The 24,618-nt window shown below is 41.6% G+C and overlaps 1 protein-coding gene across 1 annotated transcript; it reads left to right on the forward strand.

Annotated features, from left to right (window-relative positions):
- Positions 1–4,930: 4,930 nt before the first annotated feature.
- On the forward strand, positions 4,931–23,242 carry RAD50 (RAD50 double strand break repair protein). The gene is made up of 25 exons (XM_027682621.1): positions 4,931–5,808; positions 6,196–6,279; positions 6,522–6,673; positions 7,463–7,651; positions 7,795–7,999; positions 8,377–8,505; positions 8,744–8,909; positions 9,587–9,780; positions 10,316–10,522; positions 11,160–11,342; positions 11,537–11,694; positions 12,233–12,408; positions 12,511–12,748; positions 13,253–13,442; positions 14,286–14,412; positions 14,635–14,828; positions 15,392–15,502; positions 16,078–16,170; positions 16,251–16,364; positions 17,119–17,246; positions 18,044–18,268; positions 20,360–20,445; positions 20,872–21,014; positions 22,327–22,460; positions 22,774–23,242. The coding sequence occupies exons 1-25, from the start codon at positions 5,680–5,682 to the stop codon at positions 22,958–22,960; spliced, it is 3,942 nt and encodes a 1,313-aa protein (XP_027538422.1). The 5' UTR covers positions 4,931–5,679; the 3' UTR covers positions 22,961–23,242.
- The last annotated feature ends 1,376 nt before the right edge of the window (positions 23,243–24,618 follow it).

The following is a 24,618-nucleotide window of genomic DNA, read 5'->3' on the forward strand; positions in this document are numbered from 1 at the left end:
CCATCTCCACACAGAAGGACAGAACCACTGTACTCTTCTGTCTATAAAGTGCTGCTCTCCACCTTCTTTAAATCTCAAACTCTAAACATTTTTTTCTCTACAGACAAAACCTCCCAACAACAGACTGCCTGTTGTTATTTATTTTTCATGAACCTCTTTTCAGTTCACAGAGCCTGAGAAAGCTGCAGACCACAGACTGAAACCACGGATCAACAGGGCTGTGGGCAACAACTCGTGCCAACATATTGCTTCCTTCAGGCACAAACTCCATGGTGCTTTAGAGCACTCAAGTCACCCTGAGATAATAATCTTGCCAAGAGATAAGAACATTTTAGTGCTTCAGATAATAACCATATTCTCCACCTTTGGTTCTAGAAGACAGTGATGCCTTAGAATTCTTAAGGTGATGCTCAGGGTCTGCACCTCAAACAGCAACATTGAGAACTACCTCAGTAGTAAACTCCCTGCAAGAGCTCCTGAGATTGCCTTCAGCAGGGCTATAACCAAGTCTCAGAGACCATGGTCACAGAATTGGGTATTTATTTCCATAGTTTTGCACACAAGGAAGTTCACTGTCTATATACATACAGTTAATAAATACATTCCCTTCTCACACTTTCCCTCAAGATCTGCTACAAAGCATCATCATTCTTCAAATAATTAACAACAGCAGTAATAAAGAAGTTTAAAAGTCTTACCTGAAATTTCCCCTTGGGTACTTGAATCCAGGTCTAAAATTTTAAAAAAGAATATAATGTTAGAAGGTATTTCTCCTCTAAGTGACTGCCATATTGTTAAACATCTCTAAGTACATATCATCTTCATCAGGTTTTCTATTTCTGAACTTCCTTTGGGGAAACAATTACAGCACCAGCTTCTGAGGAGAGTTTGACACACAGTGCCTTGAGCATCTCAACTTTAACAAACAAGGCACAGGACACGAAAACTAGAGCTGAAACCAGCGTGGGCTTCATTTTATATTTCCATTAAAAGAACTGCGGAAAATGAAGAAAAAGAGATAGTGACCCACCTCCTTGGTCGTTACATTCTTGAGGTTTTCTTGAAATTCTCTTACTGCATCTGCCATTGAGCCAGGTAAGCAGCAACTCACTAAGAGGATATAGAGCAGCAGCATTTTGGCTTTGAGGAAGGCTGTGTTTGATCTATGCACTACACACTGCCTATATATACACCCATGCACACCTTGAATATTAAATGAAAGGGAAAGTTTTCTCATATAGGAAAAGGCACAAGACCATAGTGTGAATTATCATAGGCACTGTGGGATGCCTCAGAGGGGGCAGGTTGGGGGTTTCCTTCCTTCTGACATCAAGTAAGGGGAAAATACCTTTGTGGATAAGAGATGTCATTTTCTTACACGATATCAAAAGCTCATCGCAGGAAACAGGAGCATTCCTTGTATAACACAGATCTTTATGTGGTTCTATTCTTTCTTTTGCATCACATAATCAGAGAGATGGAGATCTGAAAAGCTAAGTAGTTTTTACATCCCACTCAGTAATATTCCATCCTTTCTTCAGTGGGATTTTCTAACATGAACTGCAGTTCTAGGCAGAGTAAAAATTAATAGCAGCTTCTTAGACGTACACAGACCATAACACCACTTAAACAATTTGAATTCTTCAGCCTTCCTCCCTCACCCTCACTGTTCTGTGAAGCTCAGCACAGAACACATGGCTGGGAAAGGCATGGGTTTCACGAGCAGCAGCCCATCAGTGAGAGCATGGCAGGTATTAATGGCAGAAATTAGCTGTCCCAGCACCAAGGGAAAACCTTCTTCTTCAACGTAAGTGGAAAATCTCTATCCACTGGAAAACACTGAAGCGCTTATAAGTGGCTGAAATCTACTTTCAGATACCTGGCAAGGGCTTGTGAGAGGGTAACAGTCAGTCATTAAAAGGTTATAATTTTCCAGCAAAATTGGACTAATTATTCAATCATGTGAAAAGAGTCATCTGGTTTCCCACAGCTACCTGCTTGAGAGTCATAGAAACAGAGAGGATTTTGCACATCAAATTATTAATTTCTCAATATATCATTTTATAAGCAGATCTGTTTTTGTTGAAAACACTGCTTAACTAAATTTTTTAATTTTTTTTTCAATTCTTGTCCTAAAACTCCTCAAGAAAAGTGTAACTACAGGTTTAAAAAGCCCTCTTGAAAGCATCTTTTGATCCTTACTGAAAAAGCTCCTGATAAAGCTTTTAACATAAGGCTTATGGAGCATCCTGTTGTCAGGGCACATCCAAAGAAACATAAATGGTCCCCAGATGAAAATGTTTGGCTGCCATGAGCATGTGGGAAATAATACAATACATACTTACATTCCTTCATTGAAATCAGCATTTGACTGCTCTTAGTTTAGAACGGAAATATAAAAGTTTGTAACCACTGTTTGTTCTTCTACTAAATGTTCCAACCAGATTGACAGATTTCTAGAAGGGATGACATGATAATATGCATTGCAGGAAACAGTGACTGAGGTGGTCCCTTCTGCTCCTCAGCCCCTCATGTTCACACTCTTGCACTCACAGATTTATAGACTCTGAAAGGCTGAGAACTGTGCTGGTCAGAGGAGACCGATCACAAGTGAAGAAATCATTCCCACTAAACCATCCACAGTAGCACAAACCCACACACTCTTTAGAGAACAGACTTCATACTGGTGGGAAAATGGTGAAACAGGAAACTTAACAGAAACACAGCCAACAGCTGTCTCCTAATCAACAACTTTTGGAGAATATTCCAGAGGTCAGACTGGCTGCAGAGTCAGGACATGGGCTGAGCATCATCTAAAAGCAATGCAGAAAAGTGTTGCACTGGAGAACGCAGCGACAACAGAGCTTTTGGCATCGTGCTGGTGAACAACTGAGTCATACTGAGGCAGCTACAGAGCAGGAGGCAACAAAAAAATGGAGTATAATCTGGTGTCATCTCTTCAGAGGAGTTGTATATGCTTCTGAAAGATGGGCGTGGGTTTTATCTCTGGCAATATCTTCACAGTCTGTTGTGCCAATATGGACTCTAATTTCTTGTCTCAAAATCTGAAGTGGCCGTAGCTGATGCTTTGTGAACATTTTCCGCGCTCATAAAAAGCCGGATTATCACCAGAGCACAATTGCAGAGTGAAAGCCTGAATTGTTGGCTGCAAAACCACCTGTTGGCTGCCAGCTTTTGATAAGGTCCAGACTTACTTCACCTACCATCTCTGTTACTCAGTTTAATTACAGATGAGACTGAGCACAAAGGGCTGTTTTCCAAAGTTTGCCTCTGTTACCTAACCATGAACTTGATCTGATACAAGGCTAGCGGTGTTTTTTCCCTTCACAGAGGAAATACAGCAAGCACTAAAATATGCTGGTATAGCTATTAATCAGTTTTGGAGTGGGCTGAAAACCTAAACAAATTAGATTCCCAAGACTGTCGGCTCGTACAGTGAACCTGAGACGGCTCCCGCCTGGCCGGGGGCTGCCGGGTCGAGGTAAGGGTGTTCATGGCATCTGCAGTCTGGTCCTACACTTGGTCCTGTTGGGAAAGCCTGGTCCTCAGGATGAGAAAGGGAGGAGGAAGGGGCAGTCCTCTGGCTTGGGCTTTTTTCTAACTGGAAGATTAACAGTAGCTATGGAGCAAAGAGGAAGAGGAAAAAGCCCGGTAGGAGGGGGCAGGAGGTGTGTTGGCCCCAGGGGAGAACCCCAGCAGCCCAAGGGAGCGATGCCCTGTCCTGCCCCCTCACCTGGGACCCTCCTGCACCCCAAACCCATCCAAGTCTCCATCCAAGGCAGCCCAAGGGAGCAATGTCCTGTCCTGCCCCCTCACCTGGGACCCTCCTGCGCCCCAAACCCGCCCGCCCCGGCTGGCAGAGCTCATTGCTGCTCAGCACCTGGCACAGTGCCGTGTTTTGGGTTCACAGTGAGAATAATGTGCATTAGAGGCTGATGTTTTGGGTATTTAGTAAGCCGTGTTTGTCCCAAGTCAAGGACGTTCTCCGTGTGTGTCCCGTGCTCTGGCAGCGAGGAGGTACCGGAGGGAAACCGGGAGGGAGCAGAGCCGGGCCCGGTGCCCCGAGCCGGCCAAAGGGACATTCCACCCCCTGGAACTCCATGCCCGGCACACAAACCGGGGGAGTTACCTGGAAACAGGGGGCAGCGGGGTTCGGGAAGGGGCTTTGGCATCGGTTCCTTGGGTTCTTTCTTTCCCTTTTTACTACCATTATTATTGTTATTTACCACTATCAGTATATTTGACTTCGACCTCAGTTACTAAACTGTTCTTATCTCAACCCGCGCGGCGCCGGTGGCCGCGGGCCCTCAGGCGGCGGGGGCGGGGCCGCCATGGCGGGGCGGGGCGGGGCGGGCGCGGGGGCTGCCGGGCCCGGAGCGCGGCGGAGCCGGGAGGTACCGGGGGGACAGGGGGGACTGGGGGGAACCGGGCGGTACCAGGGGCACGGCCGGGGGGACCGGGCGCTGGGGGGCCGGGCTCGGGCGGGCAGGGGCAGGGGAAGAGCCGCCTCATGGCCTCCCCCCTTGGAAAACGCCCGCCCCCGGCGCAGCGCGGAGCTCCGGGCGGGAAAGCCCCGCTGCCACCTCTGCCCCGGCAGGGAATGCCCGTTCTGGGGCCGAACCCCGCCGGGCACCCCCCGAGCCGAGCCGGGAGGGCCGAGCCCCAGGGAGGGGGACGGGGAAGCCCTGAGGCCTGAGCGCGGTGAGCGTGGGCCCCTGGAGCACCCCTGGAATACACAGCCATACACACCCCTGGGACAGGGGTGGAATACACAGCCGTACATCCATGGAACAGGGGTGGAATACACAGCCGTACATCCCTGGAATACACAGCCACACACACTCCTGGGACAGGGATGGAATACGCAGCTGTACATCCCTGGAACAGGGGTGGAATACACAGCCATACATCGCTGGAATACACAGCCATACACACCCCTGGAACACCCATGCAATAGTCATCCATAGGCTTGTGGAACACCCTGGAATACACAGCCATACGCACCCCTGGAACACCCCTGGAATACCCAGCCATACACACATGGCACTGATGTGTTTGCCGTGGGTCACTGCTGGGCCTTGGGGTTGGAATTGCCTCCTCCCGACAGGGGCAGCTCCCACCCTGTGGCCTGGGAAGGCTCCAGTGTCTTCCCCTTCCCAGCAGGAATCAGGACGAGGTGATGCTGGATGTACCTGTGGGAAACAGGCAGTGGTGAACAGTGTTGGGTGTTGCAGTACAACAATGGGTTATCATGGAGAAAAATATTGGGGCCTCTGTTGTGTTTGGGGTATTCTAAAAGCATGTGCATGGGGTTTGTGATGTGGAATAAAGGGCTAATTTGGGCCATTGTATTTGATTTAATGATATATACTCTCTTAACTGCACTGATTTATACTCCACTTAACTTGGAGTTGATTAATTTCTGAATTGAAAACAAATAAGGGTTTTGCCTTCATATGTTTTTTACCTTGAACAGTAACTGAGGAGCCTCAACTGTGTTTTTAAGTATATTCATCATATGTTGGGCTTGTATAGGTATTTAGTCAGCTTTCAGTGATCTACTGTGATTTCTGCCCACTGGATTTTTCACAAAGCTCTGTTTTACAGGATTTATGACATTTACGCCTCTGACTTTGGAAGAGAAGAAGTTCAGCAAAAATGTCCAAGATTGAGAAAATGAGTATCCTCGGAGTGAGGAGTTTTGGGGTGGAGGATAAAGACAAACAAATTATCACTTTCTTTAATCCATTAACTATTTTGGTGGGACCAAATGGTGCAGGAAAAACGGTAAGGCTTGCTGTATGTTTGGGCTTGAGCTGTAAAAGGTCTGAAAGGCCTCAACATTTGAATAATGATCTCTACTGAAAGATATTAATAATATTGCAAAAGTTGTGCTGTTCACTACACTGTTGTTTAGCATTATTAGAGATCTGCTTTTTTGCCTGAATTTTACAGATTTTTTCTAGAAAATGGATTCATATCCTGATTAAAACAGATTTCAAAGTAACATGTTTTCATGATACTCAAAAAAATAAGATGTTATTTCTTATTTCTCTCTCCTCACATATTTTACTCATTTGTAAATATTTGGGCTGTTACTGTGCTTTTATCTGTAGTCCATCTTGGTTACTCTAAATTGCCATTATAAGTATATATTAATTTCTGTTTTCTTAGACTATCATTGAATGTCTTAAATATATATGCACTGGAGATTTTCCTCCTGGAACCAAAGGAAAAACATTTGTTCACGATCCAAAGGTAAGAGCTGTAGTGACTGAATTTGATGTGTATTTACTCCTAAATAAAATACTTCCCTGCATTCAGGGTTGTGAGAAACAGGGATGCTCAGGGTGTCGGCAGACCTGGGCTGACTGTATTGTTTCAGGAAAAGCAGAGAGCTGGGGGAGAACAGAATGTTCCCCACAGCTGGGGAGGCACATATTCGTTTGGACCTTGAGGAGAATTTTCCGTCATTGGGGTTTCTTTTTGCTCCTCCCAAGTTTGCCAACGAAACAGATGTGCGGGCTCAGATCCGGCTGCAGTTCCGGGATGTGAACGGGGAGCTCGTGGCTGTCCAGCGCTCCATGATCTGCACCCAGAAGGGCAAGACCCCGGAGTTCAGAACGCTGGAGTCTGTCATTACTAGAACAAAGTGAGTTGTCAAGTGTTTTTTCCTTGCTTTGGCATGAAGATCTGTTTGGTTTTGGGATATCTTTATGTATAAGATTAGAGAAAAGTCCATAATGTATCCTAAAAGCTACCAGGGGTTTTAGATTAAAGGTGTGTCGTTTCTCCACTTTATCTGTTAGGTGATTGAAAAATCCTACATTTGATAGCCTCTAGGTTAAGAAATCTGTCAGCTTGAATTTCTGTGAAAATTGTCTTACTAAGGATAGTGGGGAGGCCCTGGCACAGGTTGCCCAGAGGAACTGTGGCTGCCCCATCCCTGGAAGTGTCCAAGGCCAGGTTAGATGGGCTTGGAGCAACCTGGGCTAGTGGCATCCCTGACCACGGCAGAGGTTTGGAACAAGATGAGCTTTAAGGTCCCTTCCGAACCATTCCCTGGTTCTCTGATTGTATAATACAGTTTAAAATTAACATTATGTGGAGTATGGAGGCTTTGCTTCCTTTAGAACTTCTTCAGTTTCAGATCATTTTTGGCCTGTGTTTAACTCCCATCTCCACTGTTTAATTGTATTTCCTTTACTCCAGAGCGTTTTTGCTCCCTCTGGTGGTTCCACTGAGTTTTGAAATGTGTAACAAATATTGACAATGTTAAAAGCACCTGTCAAACATGGTAATTATGGGCTTAAAAATTGTTACTTGTTAAATTTTTGAATCACTGTGTTACAACGAGATTATGCTGTTAAAAATGCAGTTTACTTTGCAAAGAACTTACTGGTAACCTCTTTGGGGATTTTCTTTCCCTGTGCTCGGGCAGGAACGGGGAGAAGATCGGCAGCCTGAGCTCCAAGTGTGCAGAGATAGACCGGGAGATGATCAGTGCCCTCGGGGTTTCCAAATCCGTGCTCAACAACGTCATTTTCTGCCACCAAGAAGAGTCCAACTGGCCATTAAGTGAAGGAAAGGCCCTCAAACAAAAATTTGATGAGATCTTCTCTGCCACAAGGTTTTTCTCTTTACTGTAATTAAATAAAAACTAAGTAAGAAAATGTCTTCTCTAATCATGTAGGTGTTGATGAAAATGTCTGAGGCATTGTTTCAGTATTGCTATATTGCCAAAAGATCTGAAATTTTGTCTTTTTTTTAAAGGTATATTAAAGCACTCGAAGCTCTGCGTCAGGTGCGGCTGAAACAAAGCCTGAAGGTAAAAGAGTGTCAGACAGAACTGAAATATCTAAAACAAAATAAAGAGAAAGCCCAGGAAATCCAGGATCATCTTAGCAACAGAGAGGCTCAACTGGCTGCTTCTAAGGAGAATGTAAAAACGATTGAGAGCCAGCTGGAACCTCTAAAGGTAACTTGCATGATGGTTGTGTTAATACTTCAATACAAAACAGTCAAAAATCTTACACTTTTGTGTCTAATCCTTTGCCCTGAAGCAGAATCAAGCACACCTCAGCTCACCTGACAGATGCTGCTCTAACCTCTAAACAGTCACTGGAGATTTAAGAACATAGAATTCTTGTAGCAGCATTGGTTTTTTTGTTGCTTGATTTAAAATCTCTGAAATTTAGCTGGTATCTGAAACTGAAATGAAAACCAAACTAAAACTTAGCCCTCCCTATTTTTTACAAGTATTTTATAATGCTGAAGGTTTTACACTTAAAATAATTGATTATGGGATTCATAAGCTGGTGAAATATTTTACTTCCAGCATTCTTTCTTTTGCAGAGTTCTCTGGCAGCAGTGGAACAGAACCTCACAAAAGTAATGAGGCTGGACAATGATGTGAAGGCCCTAGAGAGCAGGAGGCAGCAAATGGAGAAGGATAATCAAGATTTGCAACAGAAGATGGAAAAGGTTTCCTATGTGACAAAAACTGAGATTAATTTGTTTTATCAGCCTAAGAAAAATATGTTTTCCAGTTTTGCTTGTAGCAAATTTTACCCTTACATGTGTTAGTATAGAAATTCTGCATGGGAGGTGTTTGCCTTTTATTTCTTGAATTCTGTTATAAAAACTGTACATTTTAAAAACATCAATAATTGACTTATAAATTAATACAGAATAAGGTTAGCTTTTTGTATTTGGTGTACAGGTTTTCCAAGGAACAGATGAACAACTGAGGGATAGATACCAGAACCACCAGAGAATAGTGAAGGAGAAGGAGAAGAGACTGTTGGACTATAAACGTGACTTGGACAGAGCCACTAAAGAATGTCAGAGGTTCAACAGTGAGAAATCAGAGCTGCTTGTTGAACAAGGTACTTTAGACTTCATCTATAATATTTTTTTATTTTTTAATGTAACTCAGATCTGAAGTGGAACTGCTGATAATAACTGAAGGGATCTGAACTGGACAGAACTCTTACAACGTGCATCAGTTTGGGCTCAGCTGCACAGGGGGGTGTGGGCACCTTGCAGGGGCCAGGTCTGGGTGTTCTGCCCCCAGAGTTTCTGATGTGCACTTGTTCTGAGCTCTAATTGCAACATGTGGTACATCTTGTCTTAGAACTGAGAAAAACATGAAAGCTGAAAGCCCAGCATTCTCTGTTCACGTGGGAAATGGGAATGAGTCAGGTGGTGTTCTTTCATATATTGTGTATTCTCTTTTTGATGGATTATGGGAACTTCAGCAAAGCTGTAGTAGTTGAGGCACAGACTATATGCTTACATAAAATAAGTTTGAGATTTGGTTTTTTATCAGAGTAATATTTTTAGTGTTTTAAGAGGCTTGCTTTTAAGTTATTGATTTATTACATTCATAACAATTTAGTTACCTGAAATAACAATCTCTAGCTACAGCTTGGTTTTACTCTGTAGCTTTTTGTTTTGTTTAAAAATACTTCCATTTCAAAGGCTTTAATAGTTGCAACTGACTTTGAATCCTGAATGTATCTTTGAGTTTTGACCATTGCTGTCACTCTCTCTCTCTGTGCAGGTCGCCTGCAGCTGCAGGCAGATCGTCACCAGGAGCACATCATGACCAGGGATTCCTTAATCCAGTCCTTGGCAGCACAGCTGGAGCTGGATGGTTTTGAGCGAGCCCCTTTCACTGAAAGGCACATCACCAGTTTTCACAGGTTGGTGAAGGAGAGACAGGAGAGAGAGACAGAAGCTGCAAATCATTTGATGGTAAGACCTTTGCTGTTTTAGTAGTGCAGTTAATATTGCCCATTAGTTATTGGTCCATACGTGTCTTTAAGGTGCTGGGAGGAAGTGTTGGGGGGGAACTGAAGCCATTTTTCTTCTGGAATCCTTGCTTGTGGGTTGCCTGAATCTTTCCATGGGAATTAGTTTTGGAACTAGGAGTGGTCATCAAGGCTGTTGGACAGGCAGTTTGTCACACAGGTTTTTCTAGCAGCCCTCATGCAGGTGGATCACTGACAGGCTCAAAAGCCTGAGGAAGAATTACAGTGGGCAGCTGGTTTAAAAATAAGCAGCTTTTTGTTGAAAATGGAATTCCTCTCACAGAACACTACTGGTATGATGCATCTGCATTTTCCTGTCAAAAACATTGCAGCAGAAAACTTTGGGCAAGCTCTAGTTTTCTCAGTGTTTCAATGTCTTGTGTTACAGTGGTGACTATTTGCAAACTAGTGGAGAAAAGTATTTTTAAATATTTTCCTGTGAAAAAAATAATAAGTATATCGTCACTGACTTCTTTCAGAGAGACTTTGCACGAAAAGAAGCAATGAAACAAAAACAGATAGATGAAATGAGAGACAAGAAAACTGGATTAGAAAGAACCATTGACCTGAAGTCAGACATTCAAAATAAGAAACATGATGAGCTGAAGAAAGTCAAATGTGAATTGCAGCAGTTGGAGGGGTTTTCAGACAGAATTAGTGAGCTGGATGAGGAGATTGGCAAGACGGTAAGTTAATGTGTGACTGAAAAAATTATAGAAGTTTTGAAGTAAAAACTTTGGGCTTTATCATTAAAAAAATTTATAAAACCCAAAAAACTTAACCCCCCCTTGATCTTTACTCTGTCAGCTGTAGTTTTGCCTTTTAATAATAACTTGTCTGTGAGATGGACTATTTGGTTATGTTTTATCTGATGAAATATTGTAAAGTTACAAGCATTTTGTGTTCCAGCTGAGCAGCTGGTTATGCCTTTGTAGCCAAATATTTTATGTTTGTTAACAGTATATGAATTCAGTGCTTGGCAGTGTCTTTTCTATCCTCCTCACTAGGTTAACTCCAAATTTAATATACAGTAGATGCTAAAATACAGAAAATCAAACTAAATATGAGGGAGCTTCCTGAAGCTGTGTCATGTGGTTATGGCTTCTGGCAAAAGCCTGAGTGACTTGGGGCAGCACTGCATTCCAGAGCAGTGCATCCAGCCTCTGCATCACAGCCTTGGGCCTTTTACAGGGATTCTTTACAAATCTTGTGCCATTCCTGTAGCAGCTGATGAGCTGAAGAGCTTTCTTCTGTTTCCTTTAGTTAGAACTTCGTTGATTTGTGTCATTATTTGTGTTTTCTGGTCATTTATTTTTTGTGTAGGAACATGAGCTGGAGAAGGCTGAGAGGAACAGCAATGTGGAAACACTGGAACGGGAGGTACAGACTCTGCAAAGTGAGAAAATAAACCTGGACAAAGCTCTGAGGAGGTTGGATCAAGAGATGGAGCAGTTGAATCTACACACCATGACAATTACCCAAATGGAGATGCTGAAGAAAGACAAAGTAATTTTAAAATCAATATCTCATAAGAGAGGGGCATAAAATTGATGCAGTCCCTCCAAGATTTGTGTATTTTTCAGGTGTTTATCAACAATCAGATGTAAAGCCTTCATAGAAGCCATTACCTTAATTAATGCATTGACTGTTATAAACTTCAGGATATGAAAACTTTAATTTAAAATGCTTCATTTCTCCAGGCAGAGAAAGAAGAGCAGATTAGAAAAGTAAAATCAAGACATTCTGAGGAACTAACATCCCTGTTGGGATACTTCCCAAATAAAAAACAACTGGAAGACTGGCTTCATGGTAAAAATAAAAAGATTAATCAGACAAGGGATGCACTTGCTAACCTTAAGTAGGTATTAATTTAATTGTTTATGTGTCCATAAGTATTTATGGTTTTAAATGTTGGAAAGTTTAATATGCTCAACATAGTTTTAACCTAAATTCGTTATTGTTTATTTAGGTATCTGTAAAATCAGAGAAAGCATCCTACAGTGTTCCTGTAATGTAGAGCTGATACAGTTTGTGCTAGTTGTTAAAATCACAATGTTTGTAGTGTGTCAAAGAGTGATAACAACCTCTGCTTCAGAGCTTCAATAATATCTCATAAGCAGTAGTAGATGATCCTATTCTGTAAAGTTTTGTAACGTTTTATTTGTTAGAAATGAATTTCTCATCATAAGCACATGGAAAACTAAAGGGATTGAAAATGAAACACTTTATCTATAGCACAGTTGATGCTGTAGATTGGCTGAAAAATCATTGAAGGAGAAGTGGTGAACAGCTCTGGAATACAAATTTTAGATTAACTTTCCATGGTTTTGGTTTTGCTTAAGCAGTTTCAATCTTTGGTTTTGGGTAATAAAAGAGTTTCTTCACTGATGTTTCAGCAAGCGACTGGCACTGGTAGAAAATGACAAAACTTATGCCACTAATGAACTGAAAAAAAAGGAAGCACAATTGTCCCAGCATGAAGCAAAACTTTTTGATGTTTGTGGAAGTCAAGATTTTGACAGTGATCTGAACAAACTTCAAGATGAGATTGAAAAAAGTTCCAAACAGCGGGGTAAATTCATGCATGGCTCTACCTTTTCTCCCTAAAGCACTGATTTAGCTCTGGTTATGAACTGTTTATTCAACATAAGTCTCCTGTTTGCTTTTCCCCCAGCTGTGCTTGCTGGAGCCACTGCAGTGTATTCCCAGTTCATTACCCAGCTGACAGAGGAGAGCCAGTCTTGTTGCCCAGTGTGCCAGCGGGTGTTTCAGACAGAGGCTGAGCTGCAGGATGTCATCAGTGACCTGCAGTCCAAGCTGCGCCTCGCCCCAGACAAGCTGAAGTCAACAGAGACTGAGCTCAAAAGGAAAGAGAAAAAACGGGATGAAATGATGAGCCTTAAACCACTGAGGTGAGGTACTGAGCAAACCAGATTGCTGCAAGCTGTTTTCTTGCAAATGCTTGTTTTCTGATTTTTAAAACTATGCAGATATCAGAGGCTTTATTTCAGGAGTAGTTAATTCATCTCATGGTTAATTTATCTAGTTAATTTATTTTGTTGAGATATTTTGAGAGCATTTGAGAATATATGAGGGTAGAGCTTTCCTTCACAAGAGGGCACTATTGTACAGTGGATTATACCTTCTCATGAGCACTTGCTGTAATTAAGTTGAAAACCAAAAGAGATTATGCTTGTTTTGTTTCATCTCAGCTGTCTAAAATGAGGGATATATTACCTTAGCTGGGTATGTAACACAAGCTTAGTTAAATTTTGCCAAGGTTAAGGGGTTACTATTTTGGTTAAATTTAATCTTCCACTGTTAAATCATATCACAGATTTTGTGATCTTGAATGTCTTCAATTTATGCTGCTGTTTTTGACAGAAGAAATTTTAGGGATTTATATCTTATTTAAGGCAAACTGTAGTTGATCTCGAAGAAAAAGAAATTCCAGAACTGAGGAACAAGATCCAGAATGCAAACAGAGATTTAACAGGCCTGAAGGGTGAGATAGAAGAAAAGGAATCATTCCTGCAGACAGCTTTGTCTGAGGAGGGAGGTGCCAAAGCATGTTTACAGGATATAACACTGATGGAAAGGTACCAGGTATGCTTTGTTTTTTTTTTTAATATATAAAATTATATTCACTTGCTAGGATTTAAATATGTAGTTATTCAGTAATATGACATAACTTTAAGGTCTTTATTTTAAAATACTTTAAAGGCAGTATAACAGAGATGATCTTGGTACTAATAAAATTCACGTTTTACGTAATGATTTTTCTTTTTAGGACCACAGAGTACCTTGAGTTCTGACTCAATTCTGTGCTAGTTACTGGAAAAAAAGATACAATGCAGAACATGAGCAGGACCACAAGTACACCAAAGTGTTTCTCAGTCCTTATAGTCGTTGTAGCTCAGTGTATTCTCAGCACCTCACATGTGCTTCCATTCCCATAGTTCTGTGCCCTCTGAATATAAGATAAAGAGGAATCCTACACTTTTTGTTATTCTGGCATAGAAGACTGTTCTGAACAGTTTTCATGCCTTAATACCAACACAAAATCTTTGCTTGCCTGAGAATCATCTTGGGACAATGAGGCAGAGGATGTGGGGCCAGGCAAAGGACTGAGAGCATTTCCCAGGTGGGAGATGGCAGCAGCTCCAGCAGTTCCATTGTCCCAGGGACAAGCTGTACATGTGCCTGTCCTGAGGGGGGCTGAGAATGCCAAAAGCCCATCCATCCACACTGACTGATTTCCTCCACAATTAGGAATTCCAGTTTCTAGCAGCCTGTGGCTGACACAGCCCAACTGCTAATGATGTGACATTGCTCCAGAAGAGGGGGGAAATTTGAAGGTGCCTGAGCTTATTCTTGTGTGCCAAAGATTAAAAAATACATTGTTGAACACTAATACAATAGTAATAGTATTTTTCCTTATACTTTCAGACTGATATTAGGGACGTTGAACGAAAAATTGCTCAGCAGGAGGCTAAACTGCTGGGGGTAGATTTAAGTAAAACCGTTCTACAAGTAAGCCAAGAAAAACAGGAGAAAAAACACTTGTGGGATACAGGTAGGCCTTACAAAACTGGTATTTAATTTTTATACTGGAAATAATGTTCCAGACTTCCTTCCATTAACATTTTAATTTACTTATTTTACATTCTGAAGTAACTGTATTGCCCTAGTTTGTCGTTGCGGGTTTTTGGAGTCGTACTGGCTTGATTTAGAGTAAAAGGAAGACAGTAATGGTTTTAAGGACAGATTGACCATTTCACCGTGTTTTCATCTGCAGTTACTGGTAAAATTGAGTTGAAGCAGAAGCTCAAGCAAGACCAGCAGAGTCAGATTCAGCAGCTGAAGAGCACAGTGAACGAGCTGAAGGCAGAGAGGCTGCAGATCGTGAGCAGCATGCAGCGCCGGCGGCAGCTGGAGGAGCAGAGTGTGGAGCTCAGCACTGAGGTGCAGTCCCTGGCCAGGGACATCAAGGTAAGAAACACTCGTCGTTATTTAACCCTTGGCTGTGTTGTCCTTGTAATAATCTTGGTATAGAATCATAGAATCAGCTGGGTGGGAAGGGACCTCCGAGATCATCAAGTCCAACCCTTGATCCAACCCCGCTGTGGTTCCCAGCCCATGGCACTGATGCCACATCCAGTCTCATCTTAAACACCTCCAGGGATGGAGAATCCACCACTTCCCTGGGCAGCACATTCCAATGGCTGAGCACCCTCTCTGGAAAGAAATTCTTCCTAATATCCAACCTAAACCTCCCCTGGCACAGCTGAAGACCCTGAGCCCTCTTGTCTTGCTGAGAGTTGCCTGGGATGTTAACATTGTCTCTAATCCTAGCCAGTGAGATGTGTTTTTAAGTGTTTGTCCTGTGCTGCTTTTGTGTGTCTTGGGCAATATCCAGAACTTTATTAATACATTTGGTTTTTTTTAATACACCCAAAAAAAAAGTAACCATGTTGCTGTTTTTACCAATTGAAAAATTACTGATTTTTAACAGAATGTGAAAATAAAAAGGACTTTCTCCAACTGCTTTTCAGGAAGCAAAAGAACAAGTATTTCCTTTGGATGCAACTTTAGAAAAACTGCAGCAGGAGAAGGAGGATCTAGTGAATAAAAGGACTGCAAGTAATAAAGAAACACAAGAGAAGGTTTGTTTGCTCTTGGCATAGCTGGGAGATAGGATTAGATACTGTTTTTCAGGCATGTATGGAAACTGTGGTAATGAGTTTATTTTCAGGAAAGGGCAGTAACTTCAGCAGATGCTTTAGATTGGTGGAGCTTTTAGGGAAGAAAAGGAACATAAGTCAGTCAGGACATGAACTCAATTGTAATTAACCCTTGGCAGTCTTGACAAACGGTTTCTTGGGACATTTGGCAATATTTATTGGCCAGTGGGTTGAAAAGCCCTTCCTGATAGCCCTCAGAGGAATGGCAAGGGTGGCCATCACCTGTCCTTGCCAAGGGACACACTTGCTTTTCCCAGGTGAAGGGGCTCTCTTGTGTAACCACAAATGAGTCATTCACCATTTGTTTGGAGAGACATTTCCATGGTTATAAGGAGCATCTGGATCTCAAAAGCTGAAGGCTTTATTAGATAATTAAAGAGAGTTATGATAAGTGATTGTACTTTGGCAGTAGTGTTATCCAGCATCTCATCTTTGATGCAGGGCACATCTGCTCTTGGACTTAAGACCACATTTAATTTGAAGTCTTTTCCCTGCAGATAAATGGCATAAATGAGAAAGTTAAAGATATAAACAAGTACATGAAAGAAATTGAAAACTATATTCAACAAGGAAAAGAAGACTATAAAAAGGTAATCTAAAAACCAGACAATAAAAAGTTTGCATGGAAAGTACTTCTGTGCTTTAATCATATACCATTTTATTTCTTTAGCAAAAGGAGTCTGAACTTGATGAAGTAAATTCTCATTTGGCTGCCTGTGAGAAACAGAAGGAAAAGATAAGTAAAGAGATGGAACTGACTCGACAAGACATTGACACTCAAAAGGTGGATGTGTTGCTTCAAGTATACTTTTTGTGCTTGAAATAATTCCTAGTTTTGGTTTAAATCTGCCTAGGTCTGTAGTGGTGCAAAATTTTAATTCCTTCTAATTTATTTAACCAGCTGTTAGTCAAAATAGCTTCTATACATGCATTAGGCTGAAAAAAATCTTGAGATTTGTGTATGAAAATTCAAAAAACATTTAACTATCATCCTGTGGTATTTCCAAAAGGGAAAGTCTGTTGGGATAGTAGCCAGCATTTTCAGGAGTATCTTTGTGTGGAGAAAACGTGCCTTTTTAAGTAAAGTACCAAAAGTTGCTAGTTACTCCAGATTTTATCATGTACTTTAAATTCCTGTGTATGTATTTCAAATACTGCTTATGTTCTTCATAGGAAATATGTCTTTACCCATTCTACCCCTCCACTTACTGTCTAACTTGTAGAAGTGAGATAGAGGGCTTGGTTAAATCTCATCCTAAACTACTTACCCCATTTGAAACATTGATTATATTCACACAGAGAATCACCTGTGAAAGTAAATACTGTAAGTGTTACTGCAGTTTGAAAGATGAAATAATACTGCTGATTTCCATTGTGCTCCATTTCTAGCACAAGATAAGTTCTCACTGTGATAATTTTTGCTGTTGTCAATTATTTTATGTTTGCAGAATGCTTTAGAGTTGTACAGAGCTCATATATTGTAATTGAGAACCAATATACTGAAACACTGTACCCCTCCTTGCTTTCTGTGGAGGCAGGTCCAGGAGAGGTGGCTGGAGGATAATCTGACCTTGAGGAACAGGAACGAGGAGCTAAAAAAAGTTGAAGACAAGATAAAACAACTTATGAAGGAGATGGGAGAGATGAAAGTCCCCCAAATGAAAAAGTAAGCACCTTCAAAGCAGAATGGCTCTGCAGAAGAATTCAGGCAATATCTGAATGTTGTACTCACTGTGTTTTCATGTGTCCTGGTCCTCTTTTCTCCCCAGACATGTGGACCACTTCCTTCACACCTGTATTTGCTTCCCATCCCCATGACAACAACATAAATGACTCAGTGAAATTAAATAGTGCTTCTGGCTAGAAATAGAAATTTGTGCTCATACCTGTTCCAACCTAATCCTTTTTCATGATGTTCACTGCTAAATCCACATTTAAATAATTCATACTTCTGGATAAGAATATTTAGTTTTCATTTTCAGTCTGCTCACTTAGGTCCCAGCAGCAAATTCTGTGTTTACCTCAGTAGTTTAATAATAATTGCTCAGATAATAAACACTTTTGAAAAGTAATTGTCCCTCTGCCAGTTCTTGCACGTGAAATATTTATTTAGCTTACTAGAGCTTACCCAATAATTTTTCTTACTTTGCTTGGTATCCTAGTTAAATTCCACCTATGAAATTAATTATTTTTTATAATTCTGTTAATAGCACTTTAGCATTTGAACTTGACACCCTGCTTCTCCCACTCAGAATAGTGGTTTGAATATGTTCTTAACAAACTTTAAAATGTTTTTATTTCAATAATGTCTTTGTTTCAGTGGTATTAGTGCTATAATTTTAACTGTTACAGCCTTTAAAGATACAATATAATGAGCTACTGTCTAGCATGAATGAGAACCCTGATTAAAAAGTTGTGTAACACTGAATACAAAGGACTTGTGTGTCAATTATGGTTTCACAGTGAACAAAAGCACTTGGAGGAGAAAATAGAATCTCTGAAGAGGAACCATCACGTCGCCCTTGGGCGCCAACGGGGGTTCGAGGAGGAGATTGTTCGGTTCAGGAAGGAGCTTCGAGAGCCCCAGTTCAAAGATGCAGAGGACAAATACAGGGACATGATGATTGTTATGAGAACAACAGAGCTGGTGAACAAAGATCTGGACCTTTATTACAAGGCTCTTGATAAGTGAGTGTTGTCATGTGGGGGTCGTTCTGAAACGTTTTCATCTTTATCAATAACCTTGATGCAAAAGCAGCTTTCAATTTCAACTTGGAAATAGTAAATGGATACAATTCTTTGAGATATATAACAATTTGTCTTTATAAATCCTGGCATTTAAATATTAGGATAACATAACAAGGTACAACTTTTGAAGTAAATTAATGCAACTACACTAGAAACTGCACGGGATTGGTATGATGTAGGATATCTGTAAGTTAATGTCTATAATGTACAAATAGTAAAGACATTGATGGTAATAATTGCATTTTAATACAGTCATAGATAAGTCTGATGATCATTATAATTTCATTCCCAGTTCTCTGTAGGACTTGTTTGTATGGTTGTACAGGTTAGGACTCATATTTGGAGTGCAACAGTTGGAGAGAGATAAGGAAAGGTGAAATCCATGTTTAAATTCTTCATTGTTAACCTGGGTCTTTCTACTTTCATTTCTATAGCAGTGTCTTTTAGCACCTTCTGGTCATATGTTAACATGAATAAGATATGCCAGGTAGATTTTTTTGTTTCCCATGATCATCTGCTGAGGTGAACTATTGTGTGTTTGATTATTACAATATAGAGGTGCTTTTTGCCCTTTTCCAGTGTGGGTGGTTTTGTGCTTCTATCAGAGAAAGCAAGATCTTAAGAGACACGTCTGGCATTTGATGGAAAGTGTAGCAAACTTTGTGATTGTTTCTGTTTCCTCTGGAAGCTTATTTGCTAGTCTTGGACTGACTGGCCAAAAAGGGCATCTCCAAATTTGTGACCATACACAAAGTAAAACACGTGGCTCCCTCAAACCCCCCGTTTGTTCAGTTGTAATGGTGGAATAGCACCGAGCTGTGTATAATTCTTCCCTTTCAGCTGCAATGCAAATGCACTCCAAGAATTTCCTTTTTAGAATTAGACTCTTTTTGTATGCTATCAAATCATCTATTGTTTCTATTTAAGGCTAAACAGGAAAACAGGCTTGTAATTTCAAGAAAAATAGATAAGCATCACTTATGGGTAATCGTCTGACAAATCGGTGAGACAAATGGTACCTCCAGTGGCCAGAGCTGGGGATGGGGCTGGGAAAGCCAACACTGTGGGTGTTCTGTGCTATCAGCTGATCTTTATTGGCTGAATACTTAGAGGTTGTGATAAATATTGATGAGGGATGCATTCCTGGGGGTAATTTAGTAAATTCTTGAAAACGCTTGTTTTTTAACTTAGCAAATTCCTATTAGACTTGATGCCTCAGTATTCCCCGGAACAGGTGGAAGAGCAGAGGTGGGAAAAGTATATGTAAAAGTGCATTTCAGAAGGATTATTTTATTTCTGCTATGTTTTTTGTGCTATGTTCACTTGCCATAAATTGAGCAAGCATTTTTTTTATTATAGAGTAGTTTTTCTTTAAAAAACAAGTCAGAAATGCAGCGTCCTGTCCTTTCCTGAACGCTAGGTAGGACTTCATCTGTCAATGAACTAAAATCATGCTGATATATTCACCAGGGAAATTAAATTCAAAATTATTAATGACATTCTGCGTTACTCTTGCTGCTGAAGAGAAAGGCAGTTCTAGTCATAATGCCTGACTGGGTAATTATAAAATTACACTCTTGATAAAAATTCTCTGCTCTGGGGAGACTTCAGGTTTTCCTTTCCTATTGCTGATGGCACTGTTGGGGGACTGTGCTGAAGAGTAGCACTATTGTTCTGGAAGGCTTACCATGAGATTCATCTGCTTGGTGTCAGTTTGAAAATACACCTCACACATAAGTTATAATTCTCTTGAAAAGTCAGGTAAAGTGGAACAAGTGGAAATAACTTTATCTGCATTACTTTCCTACTTCTTGAGACTGAGCTGTTTCTGACAATAGAATTATTTATACAATAGTGTGTTGTTAGTCTTTAAATGCTTCTGCATTGAAAATGAACTGATATTTCCTCTATTTTTAGTAAAAGTGTTTAGGGAATGGACAGGGAGCTGCTGCCTGCCCTAAAGCCCCTGTAGTCCATAGCAGTCCATGGTTGCATCTCTAACATTTTGTGGGTTTTGTTGCTGTTCTTCAGAGCAATAATGACATTTCATAGCATGAAGATGGAAGAAATCAACAAAATAATTCGTGACCTTTGGCGAAGCATTTACAGAGGACAAGGTTTGTAATATTTTTTATTAGTTTATCCCATGTGTATCCATTTGATACTGAGCACTGCATATGGAACAGTGTTTGTGCTCAAGATGGAAAATTTGGGATCTGAAAAGAGCTGGTTTCATTGTAAAGGCTACATCTGTTCTTCACCACTGTAATCTTTTTATTACACATTATATAGTAAATTGCAGGATAAATAGAATTACTTTTCCCTTTTCTACGTTTTCCAAAGGTAAGGTTTCCTTGAGGCAGAGGAAATGCAGGAGTTCATTCTTTCCATTTTGGAAAAATTAATTTCTAAGATGTATCTATTAGTGGGAGTTCTGAACCGAATTTTTGTTGTTACTGGACATTACACCTCATCTCCCTTTAATCCTGTGTTATTTTTAAAGATTTTTGATGATGTAAAAACCGTCTCCTTCCCATTTTCAGATATTGAATATATAGAAATTCGTTCTGATGCCGACGAGAACGTCTCAGCTGCTGATAAGAGAAGGAACTACAATTACAGGGTGGTGATGGTGAAGGGAGACACGGCCCTGGACATGCGAGGGAGGTGCAGTGCTGGCCAGAAGGTGATGGCTTTTTGTGTTTAGTGCCCAGGGCTTCTGAGAGCAGAGCCAGGGGGATGCAGAGCAGTGACCGAAGCACAGGTGGCTCCAGCTCTGATTTATAGTTGTGTGCAACTTCCCTCCACTGTCTGGGTGTTGCTGTCGCTATGTTATTCTGCAATATATGATTCTGAACACCTGAACACTGCATTGTTTCACTTGGGCACCAGACTGGTTCCCTGCAGGGGTGAAGGCTTTGACTTCCCTCTCTCCTCAAGTTCAGCTCCTCCCAGTCTGAGGTTACACAGCTTTAGGTCAATAGATTTGTTCCCATGTTTTTTATCTTCCTGAGCCTTTGGTCTTCTTTTTGCATCTACCTCTTAAGTTAACAGGACCTCTTTCCCTCCACATTTTGTTTCTCTCCTACTGCTGACTGTAACCTTTCAGTTCATGTCACCAATATCACACCCAGCCATCCTTCCAGGCATTGCCTTTCCTTCTGTGCTGTCAGCTCACAGCTCTGTGCTCTGCCCATTCTGTCCCAGTGCTTTAATAACACACTGCCCAAGTGGCCTGCTGTCACCAGCCATGGCAGTCCCTGTGGTCAGAAGTTCCTCCCAGCCACCCCCCACACGTTGGGGCTGCAGAGTTGTTTCCACCTGCCTGGTGTGTTGTCCCCTAGAGCAGTTTAGGATGTTGCGTTGCAGTCCTATGTAAATGAGAGTGAAACTTGAACAAGTTTCTGAGCCGATATTCTGAGAATTCTTTGATCATGAGCTGAGGTGCCAGCAGTCGTGATAATTGGAAAATATTTTTGGCAGCACAGTTTCCATCGAGTGACCTGTAATTTGCACTAGTTCAGGAGATCGTGTAGGTATGATTAGGCATGTTGATGCAAAACTAACATGTAAGGTGGCAGACCCTGCTGTCTTCAGTTTTAGTAAGTAGTCAGGAGTTCAGTAACTCAAACTTAGTGATGCAGGCAAATTTCCACCCTCCTGTGCAGTAGGATGGGCTTGCACAGAGAGTGGAGGTAATGCAGGTGGCAGTTTGTAGCTTCCTTACCTCAGATTAGAATCCTGACTTCCAATATCTCCTGAATTTTGAGTACTTGACTTCTTTGTAGAGTCCATCTTTCAATTCAAACTTGGAAGTTTTAGTGTAGTTTTTCAGTAAATAATTAGTTATTTTCATTTCAACAACTATCAGCCCGTTGTTCTGTAAGATTCAGTCACAGATTGCAATGGAATTAAAGATAGTTCGTCACGTGTAGAACCTCTTTAAACACTTTGAAGAGTGAGGGTTTTTTGTTGTTTTTTTTCTGTCTTTCCATTAGGTGCTTGCTTCTCTTATTATTCGCCTTGCTCTGGCAGAAACATTCTGTCTCAACTGTGGCATCCTGGCCCTGGATGAGCCCACGACAAACCTCGACCGAGAAAACATTGAGTCTCTGGCACACGCCCTGGTGGAGTAAGTGAGACAGTTAAAGATGGGTATTTCTCAAGTGTTCAGAGCAGTTGGCAGCAGTGAATTACATTTTAAGATGGCAAATACTCATGCAAAGCAGTAGCCTTAAATCCCCTCTATCTGGAAAAGAAAAAGTATTTCTTAAATAATTTGAGGGTTTTTGTTAATGTGGGTAAAAAGTGTGGCTAATCAGCATTAAGTTGGTCAATGGTTCATGTCACTCGTTATAAACAGCTGAATTTTTGTGCTCTGTGTTTCCAAGTTCTCTAAAAGCAGCACATGCTTTAGATAAACACACAATATTCTCTCTTTGCAGGATAATAAAAAGCCGCTCCCAGCAGCGGAACTTCCAGCTCCTGGTGATAACTCACGATGAAGATTTTGTTGAACTCCTGGGCCGTTCTGAGTATGTGGAAACGTTCTACAGGATCAGGAAGAACGTTGACCAGTGCTCTGAGATCATGAAGTGCAGTGTCAGCTCCCTGGGCTCGTATGTTCCTTAGAACAGCCTGACTGATACATTTTACACTGCCTGGCTTGACAGAGCTCAGGTGAAGGTGTCTGAAAATATGGTTCCTTTGTATCGTAATCTGTTGAAGATTTGTCACAATTTTAGCCAGAGTCTAAAACTGTAAGACTTTTAAACTTCATCTCTTGCTACGTATTTCTGTGCCTGGGCTTAGGAATCGCCATGATTTGAAAGAACTTAAATAAATACCAGGCAGTTTAATTTAGGTGTATTCTGTGCTTTAAAAGGGAAAATAAAGTTGTGAGTTCTTTGTGTATGTCCTGTTGGGGAGATCCATGGCAGATTCTGCACCTGTGGGCAGGGGTGAGGGGCACCCCTGAAGGGGTAATGGCAGAACCCAAGGCCTTCAACTCTGGATTATTTCCACCTCAGTTTTCTGAAAGCCACCAGGGTCAGCATGGCCCCAGTCATGGGAAACCACTCAAAGATAAGGGAATGATGGGACTTCCTAGAAATTACGTTTTCACCCATTCCCCAAAAGAAGCAATGAACACACAACTGGGGAGGGAAGTGGGGAGAGTAGGCAAAGGAAAATGCTACTAACAGGCATCATGTTTGCAGTTTTAAACAAGAAGCATCACTGACTCTAGTACTACTTCCTGAAGGGAAATTTTCTTAAAGATACAATCAACAGAAAAAAAAAAACAACTTTGAAATTTCAAGTTTTCCTGTGCAACCCGTTTATTTTAGCATGACAGGTACAGCCCAGCTCTGCACTGTCTTCAGAAGGAACTCCCCAACCTTTGTGTACTCTGTACTGCTCTTTCCCCCAAGCTAAAACCATGACTTGCAGTTTCTCTATGAAGTACTTCGGGCACATTTTTGCCTAAACCTGCCTTTCTCAGCTCCCCAGCTGCAAAGTTTATCCTCACACATGTATTAAACATTTAGCCAGAACGTGGTGGGAAACCAACCTCTCCTATATCAAGTCCATTAAAACAATAAAAAATAATCCCCTTAATGATTTGGATAGTGTAGGTAGCTAAGAGCATGGAAAAGAGACTCCACCAGCCCCATGGGTTTCATGTGGACTGGAAAACAAAAAAAAAGTGCCTATGTGAATCAAGGGTAGGAGAAACCTTAAACACTTCTCATGATCTGCTCGTGGGGACAGAGAGATCCTGGCTGTGCCACACCTCCCTGGTGCCCATGGGGAGCTGGGCTGTGCTGAGGGGCCTCAGCCACCCCTGTGCCACCTCGGGGACCCCTGCCCTGGCACACAGGGGGAGGTGAGGGCAGCAAGAGGAGGAGGATGTCCCAGGAGAGGGGTTGTTGCCCCTACAAGATGCTACACAAAGTGCAGAACCAAGCAGAGACATCTTAAGGCAAACAAGATTTTCTGGGATAACTCATGGGGCAGGTGATTCAGTGGTGAAGAACCTGAGTGTCCACTTGCCATGGTGGTTGGAGTGGGGGTGGGTTTCCAGCAGAGAGATCCCAGCATAGGATGCTGTGCAAAGAACTCCACAGGAACAGCACGCAGCCAGACACACCGTGACTAAGAGCTGAAAACAACAACTACAAAAATAACAACAATAATGAGTGGAATTGCCATAGGATCAGGAGTTGAGAATCAGGCAATTGCCTGGGATGGTGCTGGCAAAGCAGGCAGGCACCCAGCACCTCTCTGAG

This window comes from Neopelma chrysocephalum, unplaced genomic scaffold, assembly GCF_003984885.1.
Source record: "Neopelma chrysocephalum unplaced genomic scaffold, ASM398488v2 Primary Assembly neopelma1_63, whole genome shotgun sequence".
Classification (NCBI taxonomy): domain Eukaryota; kingdom Metazoa; phylum Chordata; class Aves; order Passeriformes; family Pipridae; genus Neopelma; species Neopelma chrysocephalum.